The following is a 12421-nucleotide window of genomic DNA, read 5'->3' as shown; positions in this document are numbered from 1 at the left end:
AAATGGTTAAGCTGTTTGGATAACAGTCTATAGAAAAGTTCATTTAAAAGAGCAAAAACCTTAGAAAAATATGACTGAAGCTTCAAGGAAAAAAAGTAAGGGGTCCATACCTTGTGGATGAAAAAACTCTTTTTTATGTTAGCAAAACAGAACACCTAATTATGAAATGTAATTTTTGTTTAATTCTCTATATGTGAAAATAGAAAAAAGTTTTCCATTGTGCTGCATTATTTTGATTGACACAAAATTACATGACTGGTAGCAAGTGGTTTTTTTTCCTGAAAGATTTAGAATTATTCAAAGCAAAGTTTCGAAGGAAAAAAATTCTGCGAAATAAGAACCCTATACAGCTCTTCATTATGTGATGGTTGGAGTTGCTTGAGCATCTAGAATTTCCATCTATAGATCCAAACCTCATGGCGTTTGTGTCATGTAGACACAAAATAAGAACTGTCCCAAAAAGTTTATAAACTAAGGAAGATTGTAAAAGCTTACTGTAACTAATTGTTTCAGTTAGTTTTAAATCTCTGGTCCAGACCTGAAAAGTGCTGTAGATCATTGCCAAATGCCTGGACATCATGTACTCTCATGCAGATAAGGTAGCTGAAATTTAATCTCTTGAATTATTGGCAACTCTGTTTTGAACATGCTATCATTTTTTATCTCCAGAATTTTGCCCAGCAGTGTAAAGAGCCCTGGCCCCAAATGAGACAGGGGTGAAGTAAGGTGTTAGTTGACTTAAACCAGATGCATGCTGCTAATTTAAGGGCACACTGTCCTTTACCAGAATCAGATGACTATGTTGATGAGGTTCTTTTCAGCTGATTCTTAGTATGCATCAAGAGTGGAAAGGTTAGGTAGAATTTCAATTAATAACCTGATCAAAATGCACTTTTGATTAGATCATTTACAATTGCAGCATTGGCTCTTGGTTCTGTGTGTTTCCCTAAGGGCATTTGCTCCTTATGAGCAGTCTCTGGTTAAGGACCTGCATGGAATGGAGGGGAGAGGTTCAGTGCAGAGGATGTTTTCTGCATCAGAAGTGCAGGTCACTGGATGCGGAGCTGGTCATTGGTCAAATGCAAAACACAGTGTAGAAATGCGATGACAGTGAGCTCCCTGTGAGGGGCAGAGGAGGATTGTGAAATCACCAAAGGCTTCGCAGCTAAGCAGGTGAACACCATGTCCTTGTTTCAGGGAATGCTTATTTGTACGACTTACAAGAGCACTAGTCCTGGCCCAGAACTTATGCTAGGCACTGCTTGTGCACAGCCCCTGTCCCTGACAGTAGCTAGGCCACTCTGTCAGTCTGCTTTTTTACTAAAAGCCTGGATTTTATGGAAAATAGGGAATATTTCATTATATGTTTTCATTTAAAAATGTGAAAAAAAGCTTTTTTTCTGCATTACCTTGCTAAATCTGAGATGGTGTTTCAGGTTTATGTGATGTAAAAATGTCAGGATTTTTCATGGGAAAGAAAAAAAGTAATTTTTACTTTGTCTGGTTTATATCATCCGCCCAGAAGAAAAACAATGGTCAGAATTTAAATCAGAGAAAGTCAGCAATTTTTAATCAGCATTTAAAAGTTATGAGGAGGATGAGTGTAGGAGTTTGAGACATTGCCTCTTGCTCTGTTACAGGGTGACATTATCTCTTGTGCTGGATCTTACCTGTACCTGTGGACAGTCAATGGCCAGCTTCTCACAAGCATCAGCACTGCCTGCAGCCCCACCTGCCACATTGTTTGCTGCTGCTTTGCTGAAGTGATGGACTGGGACACACGCAGTATTGTCATCACAGGAAGCACAGATGGAGTGGTGAGGGTAGGTGGATGGGAGAGAGGAAAGGAATCCTGATTCATTGTAGACTGGAGGTAGAATTTTGTATTCTAAAGGGAGGGACAGAGCTAATAAAAGCCCATGACACTTTCTTAACAGTGCAGCAGAGGGCAGAAAATGAAAATCCGAGTGAAATACTTGCTTCCTATCAACTTTTATCCTCCTGAGCAGGGGACTTCTTGCCATTCAGGGAGAATTTTGAAAATGTACTGTCCATTCTGGGGTGATTCTAAAAGCAAAAATTCTATCACTCCTCAGAAATATGTTTGAATATGGTTCTGAGAGTTCACAGCTCCGTTAATTAAGTCATACTTTCTCATGAGTAGGAATTCACTGCTTATTCTGACTCCAGTCTGGTAGGAGAACTTCATGGGTTACTGGGATTTTCAATAGCATGCCAGCCTTGCAACCCCACCACCTCCCTGCATACATTCCTCCAGTGTGACACCCTGCAGCACAGTGACAGAGGGGGAGACAACTGCAAAATCCTGTTCTGGTGTCAGAAGTCCAATTCCCACCCCTTGCTGGGAAGCAGGAGCTGAATCTCTCTCTCATTGTTACAATCCATGCTTTTTCCATTTTTACCCCCTCACTGGCACAGCTGTGGAAGACCGAATACCCCAATACCCCAGAGCAAGGTGCTGGACTGAGAGCCCGGAGCGGCGTGAGGGAAGAGCCGGGTGGCACAGGTATGACCACAGGGTGGGCAGTGAACTGCAGTGTGACCCAGTGCTGCAAGCCCTGTCTGGTTGTGAGGAGGAGAGGGGGTGTGAGCACAGTGGTGTGAAGGGGAGATGGTATGGGCAGCTGGTGCAGTGTTACTGTGACCAGCAGCAGTGGTGGGTAGTAAATGCCCCACCTTGGAGACAGAGCACACCTCAGCCTGCCATCTCAAGGGCACATCCTGCCTGGATGGAGCTGAAAGCTTCTTCATAGGCTCTCTCATGGGTTCTGTCAACCTCAGAAGACCACCTTTCTGCATAAACCTGTGACACCAATGGCTGGAAATAGTCCCAGCTCCAGCAAGTCCACTGCCTTGGCACCTCTGCTGATGGCCTGTACTAAAATATCCTGGCATCATGTCAGAGTGGGCAGTGCCAGATCCTGCTCAGGGATGGATCAGAGAAGTTTGTTGTCTTTGCCACCTAAAAGAAGTCAGAGGTCCTTCAAACTGGTGGGAGGCCAGCAGCAGGCCCTAGTGCTTGGAGCTGTTTATTCAAGGCTGTGTGCAGCTGAAGCTGATACCATGGAGCTCTCACAGAGCTGAGGTTAATAAGATCGTGGGACTATGGTGCTTACTGGTACTAAAAACAACTCAAGCTCGCTTCTCTGTTCCAACAAATACAGGAGCTGAAACCTGTCAGAACGCTTTAAAGGCACATCCTAAATAGCACAGCTTTCTTCTTTTCCCAGCGCTTTTTCTAAGATAAAGGAATTGTGGTGTTATTATGTATAATTTACTCCACTTATTTTCTGTGGTCCTCATTACAGACATTCTCTATTACTTCAATTTTAGGCACACAATTTGCATAAATATAGAGCTATAGATGTAACATCTGCAAAAAAAAAGAAGATACTATACAGTAATTGGGCATTACCACAGAGATCTTCAAAAGTGCTGTTCATGGAACTTGGCATCAACATTACTTAGATTGCTATGTGAAAATATTTCCAATATGCCTCTGTATGTATAACAGCCAAACCAGATGCTTATCAAACCTTTTGTCATGCCTTAGAGCAGCCAGAGCCAGATTTTTCTAGGCAAGGTGCAAGAACATCCGAGATGCCAGATGTGAGATAGTCTGGTTGTGGTAGCCTCATATTTGTTTTTGTTCTCATCTCTAATTGAAGATTGCTTTGTCAGTAAGTCAAAGCAAAAGACCTAACATTCTTTCCAAAATCTCTGTGGTATTCTGTAGTCATTTTGTGGATTCTCTTTACCCATTAAAAAGTCTACTTTGACATAAGAATTTCTGAAGTTCTTGTCTAAAACTTCCTGTGGCAGGTCTTTCCAGGCATAACTGCATATGCATGTTTTTTAACAGACTGATACTTTAGCTATTTGTAAAATGTATATCTTAAGGAGTTTTCTAAATGAGGGCTTAAAAGCCATCCATGGGAGCACAGAGGAACACTCTTGTTTGTGGTTTTTTCCCAGGAGGACCATAAAAGATGTTCTGACCCCACATCTGGTGATGTGTAGAGACAACACCTGTTTGCACATGCACATAAGGCTGCATGTTTTCAGATGGATACAGGAACAGCATTCTTTATTAAAGAGTTGAGAGGTGTAATCAAAGCAGGGTCATACTCCCTTAACCTATTCAGATGACTTCAGAATTATTTTAAATGACCAAATATTCCCACATCTCATTTTGCGCATTAAAGAAAATAAAATTAATACAAACCACAGTCATTAAAAAGACCAGAGTAACTGTGATTGAGTTATGTTGTTAGGTGTGCGTGTGTATGTATGTGTGTGTATGTGAAATGTTCACAGCATTTAATTATTGGTTCTGTTATGAGCAGATTTAGATAAGTTGATAATACCAGAGCTTTATGTAATTTCTTTTTACTAGGCAATTATGGGCTGTATTATATCCTGGCAGCAAAGTATTGTGGGGCATCTTATTAAGCACAGAGCCAGTGAAAACTGATGAACAATTTTGCTGAACTAGGCATGCAATTTAGAAAGCAATAATACACAAATCCAATTTAGCACACAATTGATACAGCCGCACGTCAGCACATGTAACTATCATAGCCACAAATTAAATTGGGATGGGCCTATTTTGCAACAGCACAGGCCAAGATTAAATATATTTGTTCTCAACTTAACAACTTGCTGACCGTAAATAATAACAATCCCATCCCTGCTGCCCCCCAGACGCTTTCTAAATATTTATTTTTAAACCACACAACAGGTAACAAGGGTGGAAAACATCTTGTTCTCTGTCGGGAACTGAATCCCAGCGTTGCCCTGACTGGCAAAGCGAGCCGGACGAGCCCGGCGGTGACGGCGCTGGCCGTGTCCAGGTAGGGCCATTGCCGGCGCTGCCCGGCTGGGGCCCCTGCGGCGGCGCCTGGGGCCAGGCTGCCGCTGGTCTTCGCTTTCGGGGTTGTGGGAGCTCAGTCGGACCTCTTGTAGCCAAAGCAGCTGCTCAAGAAGCTGGCCTGGCTAGGTACATTAATGAAGGATGTTGGGGTAGTCATTGGACAGGCAGGAGACAAGCCAGGAGCAAAGTTTTGGCCAGAATAGTTGTGGAACTCAGTAGCTGCTACACCATCTCTGCAACATGGAAATAACTCCTATCGTAGGAGTTGCTGGAGATACTGTCTCCTTAAAATGTGAACAGGAAGTTTTTGGCCAAAGGACAACTTCTTTGTTCAACTCCTCTCAGTCTGCAGAGCCAGCAGTATTTTAGTTTACTCAAGCCCCTCCCACAGTCATCTGGCTGTAATATTTGTTGTTATCTCCTTCTCCAGGATGTTACAACGTACTGTAAACCAGTTACTGTCTCTTTCTCCGAAAGTATTGAAATTTTGACAGTTGATAAAATGTTCCTGCATTCTGCATGCTCAGCTTTAGAGCAGTCAGTGTGATGTTGATGTGCATTGAAAGGGGGAACGTTTGGGGTGAGGGTTAGTTTCATTAGTGCTGGTGGCACTGCATGCAGCAGAGATTTCATTGGCTGAAGCCATGACATTGTGCTAACGAGTCTGAATTCTGAATCTGGACAGCAGATTATTTAACATCCGTAGAAACTCAGAGAAGGGTAAGAGCTTCTGATCTGGTTAAATTGTCCACAACTAGCCCAGTCAACTCCAGGGAAGTTTGGACCCAATTCTAAGCTCAGTCTTTGAAGTACCAAACTTTGAATATTCTCTAACATGGGTCTTCAATTTTAACTTTAAAGATAATGTACAGCCGTGAATGTTGCATCCTCCTAATTGCTGCACAGAAAAAGCCTTGATCCTGTGTCTTCCTCTTAAACATGGTTTTCTTTGTCTTCTTCTTTCCTTCTCAAGAAATTCCTCCAAGCTCCTAGTTGGTGATGACTGGGGAAGAATCTGCTGCTGGTCTGTGGATGGGTAGGAAGAAATAGCCAAGAGTTCTTGTTTTTTCAGCCTTTTGGGTGGAGAGAAAAATTACCCTCCAAAGCATGAGAGAATCAGAGAAACTGGAAGCCTCTGGTTGGAGACTGAATCTCAAAGGAGTTGTTGGACTGAGCCTGGCAGTCAAGTATAATTTAAATTAGACACTGGACCCCAAAGTTGCGAGAGAAACTGACAGATATGCACATAGACAATGAGATTTTGTAGTATTTGTCCTGGGAAAACTTTTGTATTTAAAATGTTATTTTAGATACTGAATTTGACATAATACATTGTATTTCACAAATATTATCTAGCAAATAAAACTGCCTTGATTATGCCAAAGAGCAGTGACGCTTAATAATGACAACATATTGTATTTTTAATATCATGAGATAAAAAAATACTCAGGGTTCAAACAGGTGTTAAGTGAGTATGTTGCAGTATTTTTGTTCTTCACTGACATGCAAGAATATTAATATCTCTGTTCTTACACTTCCTTCCTCCCTGAATCTGCATAAAAATGTGTGCATGCCTTTTGAGAAGCTATTTTGTTTACAAAGTGAAGGTTGGAATTCCCATGCTGATGGTGGTGCCTTTATCCAGCCCCACTGTGAATGTGTGTTATGGTGCAATGTTGCCTAATCTCTGACCTTTTTTTTTTATAGTACAGCAGGCAAAATGTATGGAATAGGTGAGGAGGAAAATCTGACACAGTGGTCAACATATTCATTCATTTTCCTTCTTTGCTGTCTTCTTTCTAACCTTGTCCCTATACTTTCTGGAAGATCAGTATATTAGACATATTTCAGGATTTACCTCCACAACCCTGTATGGTAAAGTGAGTATTTGTAGTAAATGAAGGCTGAGACTATAGTGTAATAAATTTAAGTGCCATTTGTGTCCCTAGTGGGGATGGAGAAACTGTGAAAAATCAACCTCTTTAACATTTTAGCATAATTGGAAGGAGCTAAATTGATAACTGCCTTTCTCTTCTGCTCCTCCTTGACCTGGTGAAGAGATTGAATATCTTACCTCACATACAGAAGGTCTGCACAGCCACACAGGCAGAGCAGCTTCCTGAACACACAGACTGGGTCAGAGCAGTGCCAGGAAGAACACGAAGGACATTATGGCCATGAAGGCTCTTTTATTCATACCACCAAACACACCCTCGGGCAGACAGATCCCTGTTTTCCAGTGCACTGGGACTGGTCAGCACTGCAGGAGTGAAGCTCCATGTGTGCTGCACTGGACAGCCAGAGGTTGAGGAACATGCGGAACCACTATATGCCAAAATCTTGGTGCTAGAGACTTGCTCTTCAGCATCATTAGGAAGAATCTGGAGTAGAAGACAGGTTTTTACCAGTCTTCTTTTAATTACATGATCAACTTTCTTCTTCCTACAGGACACTGCTTAGCTATTGACTCTTCTTTTGAATTGTGTTGCTGAATGTTGTCCTATAGCAAACAGCCTCATTCCCTACAGAGTGCTGAGACATGTCCACACCCCAACCCCGCCATGGTTCAGCCTCACCACCATAGTGAGTGAGGTAATTGCCTGTGGAAAATGCAGTAATTAGATGTAAGCTCATGATGCAGGCATACAAGGAAATCTGCATTATGTCTACACAGATGTCCTGCCTGGTCTTCCTTTCTGACCTCCAAGTGCATGACTTGATGAGTCAAATACTAATCTTTCTGGGCTCAGGCAAACATACACTGAAAACAGGCCAAAACACACCAATATTTTCAAATCAAAGTAGCCCTATGGAGCAAAGGTGGACTGTGCCTATTTTTCCTGAGGACTGGGGAAAGGTCAATTGTCAACAAAAGTGTACTTCTTTCCTCTTCCTTCTGCACGTTCCTTAGAAATAAGCTGGATTTGGATACGTGGACAGAAAGACTTAGATTCCTGTCAAATTCCTGCAAATACAGCTTTACTGAACTATGGTAAAGGTGATTAAGAGTGGTGAAAAAAGGTCACTACCTGTGTTTTCATTTACCTTCTAAGCATCTTGAATAGCTTGCAAATTGTTTCCTCTTTTAGCCTTTTCCTGCAGCCTGTCTTTGCCAAGAGTAGATGTTCCCTGTTCTAGAGCTGGCAGTGGCACTCTGCAACCTGGGCAGCTGCACTAATGGCTCCAGTACTCTAGACATCAACCTGGCTTTGTTTGGTATAAGAAGAGGCCAGCTGTAGGCTGGCCATGTATGCATTTGACAGGCTCATCTCCTTGTGCCTAACATCAGCTCTCTTAAGTCTTCAACAGTTGCTTCAGCAACATCTGGTTTGAATCACAGAGATCAGGTCCAGAGTGTGCATGTGTGAATGGAAGTCAGCACGTTAAATGTGTTCCCAAGTCAAGCTTCTCCTCATTTTCAGGGAGCTGCAATTTGGGAGAATATAAAAGGCAGATGAATAGAAGTGGGTTGCAATTTCATCTGGTAAAAGTTCTGATTAGGAATGATTTGCTGTCTAACAATGCTTGGTTGAGAAAATTTTGGGTTCTTCTCTAGCTCTAGAGATTTTTCCCAAATGACATAAATCATGGGAAGAAATAAATACTGTGAGTACTAAAAGCACGACTCAGACTGCAGAGTTAAGGCACAAATGTCAGCATGCTGCAGTCTTCAAATTTTCTAGGCCTGATAGAGCCAGTGTGTGTGACAGTGGTAGAGTGCTACCTGGTCATTTTCCTACAGGCAAGTCTCTGGGACAGGAAGCTTTAGCTCAAAATTTGTAGTAAGTGGTTGAAGGATCACCTGAAACCAACCCTCTTGCAACTACCTGTTTTAACATTTGTTTTGGTCTCCTGGATATTTGGTAAATTATGAATGCTCATGAAAATGTCCAGGAAATTCCATCAGCTCTGGATGTGGAGGTGACTTTCACTGATACATAGACAAGCCTTGGTGCTAGGTCAGGGGCAGTAGTGCTGTGAGTTGTGAGTATCCTGATGTGACACATGCTTGGGATGTAGGGGTAGCAAATCTAGAATATGCTTGAAAAATGAAATAGAGCAATTCCACAGCAAATACTTGTAGCACAACTCCATTGTTACTGTAAGTGGAACAGCGTGAAAAATCAACACAGTGTTATAATTATCTCAGAACCAACTTTTGCTCAGGGTGAGAATTATCCTTAAAAGAAATCCAATCCCATTAGGATAAGAAATGTAGAAATAAGTTTTAACTCTGCCCTATAGGGAAATGAAGAAATGTGGAACAGCACAACCTTTATGCGACTTTAAAAACCAGTTTAATCTAATTGAGTACCATAAACCCTAAAATGCCTTAATTACACTTATTTGGTTATTGCATAGACTATCTTGCTTCCTTGTTCAGCAACAGAAGTCTCCTAAGTATTACACTGAGCATTAAGTAGTGCCTGATCTCTAGCATTCTGCAGGCTAGTTAACACTCATGAAGTAATATCTGCCTGTGCACTGCAGGGCCTTTGCATCCTCATAAAAAAGAATTTACTCAAAACTTTTTTGAGATATCTATGCAAGGAAATCTGTAATTCTCACAGGAAAATTTTCCCTGTGTCTGTCACTATGTGCTACTCTTTTCAACTCAGGGATCAGTTGTTGTGTTGTTGGTATCACTGTTCAGACGTGCATTGCAATTATTGTCATTAAAGTCAACCAGGCTGAAGGGGATGGGGGTGTGAGAGGGTACAAGGTGGTGTAATTCCTGTGGAGGAATGTCAACCTTCTCTATACTTTTTGCCTTGCAGACAGTTTGTAATCAGAGCTCTTCCCAAGAATCAGGAGGCTCATGCAAATTTGGCACATGAAATTTTTAAAAGGGCTCATCTAAAAGGGCTCACCCTTATTCCCTGCACTAGGGTTAAATGTCTTGTGGAAATGTAGTACTCAGAACCAGGCAGCCTTCAGCAGGACATTGGAATATTACTGACCATTAGTAATACTTGCTGTAGTGAGTGCTGAGCAAATGTAGCCCTTTTGATGGGGACAGTGGTGCCTCTGTTCAGCAACCACTTGATGTGTTTCATATTCAGGTGGTGCAGCTCTATGCATGTGGAGGCTGTTGGTGTAGTGCAGTCATTGGGCAACAGCAGCATGGGAAGTTTCCCTGTTTCAGGTCAGAAACTGTTCAGTTTGGACACAAGGCTCTCAGGACTTTGTTTCTCCCTTGCACATATGCTCCCTGGCCAAAAGGGACAGCAAAAACTCCTGTTCCCATATCTCCAGTTTTGGTGGGATGCTCTGCTCTTCTGAGGGGAGCACATGAAGTGAGCCACAGGAGTGGATGGTGAGAGTGCTCTTTGGTGCCTCTGTCCATTCCCTACCAACTCCTGGCTGTGGAGAAGTGGAGAAGCGGTGGTAAGCTAAATCTCCTTGGCTAATGTCCATGTTTTTATACTCCTTATTTTACTGAAACTCCTGGTCTGACCAAAATCAAATGCAATCAAGATGCAGTCCTTTAAGTTCCCACCTTTGACTGACACAGTATCACACAGACACACTGCAGATATCAGATCTAGTAAGCAAGCAAAAAGGCATATGTTTGTGTGACAGTGCGACCATGGACATTGTAAACAAGGAATTTCATTAGTGTTATGGAAATAACCAGAACTCCTGCCAGACTATGAGATTATTTGCTTGGGAAGGTGAAATCCTGATTTGCTCCAAAGCCTTTGCCTGCCTGGCAGGCTGGCTTCAGCCAGCTTTGGTGGTTTTTGTTGTGTAAGGATTCATTTGCCACCTTGTTGTATAGCAGCCTGTGGTGTTTGTGGGGGAAGCTCTGGGCTCTTCAGAGCCTGATTATGAGCTGAATATATACTCCATATATGGGCTGTATATTTACAGGCCCTTCCCTGTGCCAGTGCTGGGACTGTGATAAGTGGGAGGAGGCCCACTGGAAATCTACTGAAGCAGGTCTAATTGAACCAAATAGACCAGCTCAGTAGAGTAGAAAACAGTCCTTATATATCTACCCAAAGAAGATAATGACCTTTTAAATAACAGAAGCAATTTTATTTCAATACCCCAATTATTCTGAACTCTCAAATGTCAAAGTGCCAAGCACTTTCAAAATAACTTAATTTAGACATTTATAGCACTTAGACACTGCTAGTTTCTTATCTAACCTAATTATGGGTTGTACAGGAAATTGCAAAGCGTTCCAATTAGCGTTATTTTTTATAGTGATACATAGGAGTGGCCTTTGCCATTTGCTGTAATCATGTGCACGGTGATTTACTAATTTTGGCTTTTGTGTTAGTTCCTCTTATGCTCTGCAAGGAGGAAGTAGAGGTAGAAGTGAGCATAGCTATGTTTGCTTGAGGATTTGAAGGGCATATTTTCCTCTGAGAGCAGAGTACAGTTGCAAAGCAGGACTATTTAAGATGAAGAGGTGCCATGTAGAAAATAATGGCTAGCTAGCAAAATTGCTGACCTTCCTCTGATCTGAGCACTTAGGCCATGATTCTTGACTTTTCTTGTGCAATGACCACCTAGATTTAATAGTGTCAGATCACATCACTGGAGGAAAAAAAACATAATCTTGCAATTAATTGCACATCTCTAAGTAACAAAGCAACTCACTCAAGGACTACAGAGAAGAAAATTTCACTGAGTTTAATATGCTTTAGTGTAAGAAATGCAGAATAAATGGATTTACCTTCTTTTAACAGGAACTGTAAGCCCAAATTAATCCCTGGCCTAACTCTCTCTGGCTTCAGCCCCACAGGACTAGTTCAGGGGAAGGGGATGTGTAAAGCTGCTTAACTGGGTGCCTGAAAAATCCCTTCACAGGCAGTGCTGAGCATTTTTCATTCTAGTTCTTATGCACTCTAGTTCCTATGAGGAGGCAGAATCAGAGGTGGAGGAAATGGTGCAGCACCACTGAGCAGTATTCAGTGACTTCTTGTTTGCTTTCATGGTAAGGGGAAGACATGCATCCAGTTACTATGTTTGAAAGTGACAGCTGTTGCCCATCCCCGTGTGTTTTTTTGCCCTGTGTATTTTATGTGATGTCTTTGTTCTGTGCTGTGGTCATCCACCCTCCCCAGTGTCAGGAGACAGTTTGTCTTAGCAGTCAGAGCAGTTCCTGCAGGCCTCTTCATTCCTGAGGGTGATCCAAAAGTATCAACGGCTAATCTCTCAAGGAAAGATGCAGGGTTGTGGGTAGCTATATACTGCTGTTAACTGTGCCCAAGATGATGCCAGCCTGGAGCAGGAAGGCAAAAGCCCCAATGGTGATCTTGTCTTGTCACACCTCTATGTGCAAAGCCCTAATGCACTGTTGTGTTCTCATTCACTTCCTTATGGCAAAATATTGCTACAGACAGATAGGTTTTAACAAGGCTTAAATTAAGTCCATGAGGGAAAGCTTGTGTTTAACCAAACCAGTCCCTTTCCTCAAAGTTTTTCTTTAGCCAGGACCACAACCCAAGTGAGATTGCCTGGGGCCTCTGTGGACGTGACCTCCTACTTCCCTGGTGTGAGATGCAGGAGCAG

At 42.3% G+C, this 12421-nt stretch overlaps 1 protein-coding gene across 2 annotated transcripts in view; it reads left to right on the top strand.

Annotated features, from left to right (window-relative positions):
• Positions 1 to 6478, top strand: part of WDFY4 (WDFY family member 4) — a 124638-nt gene extending 118160 nt beyond the window's left edge. For both annotated transcript variants that reach the window (XM_032115869.1, XM_032115868.1), the window contains exons 59-62: positions 1641 to 1823; positions 2440 to 2527; positions 4763 to 4874; positions 5868 to 6478. In XM_032115869.1, coding sequence (XP_031971760.1) covers positions 1641 to 1823; positions 2440 to 2527; positions 4763 to 4874; positions 5868 to 5934 — 450 coding nt within the window. In that variant the 3' untranslated portion in view covers positions 5935 to 6478. The remainder of the gene's footprint in view (positions 1 to 1640; positions 1824 to 2439; positions 2528 to 4762; positions 4875 to 5867) is intronic.
• The last annotated feature ends 5943 nt before the right edge of the window (positions 6479 to 12421 follow it).

This window comes from Corvus moneduloides, chromosome 8 (assembly GCF_009650955.1).
Source record: "Corvus moneduloides isolate bCorMon1 chromosome 8, bCorMon1.pri, whole genome shotgun sequence".
Lineage (NCBI taxonomy): Eukaryota > Metazoa > Chordata > Aves > Passeriformes > Corvidae > Corvus > Corvus moneduloides.
The sequence above is the reverse complement of the archived record's forward strand: the minus strand, read 5'-3'. Positions and strand labels throughout refer to the sequence as shown.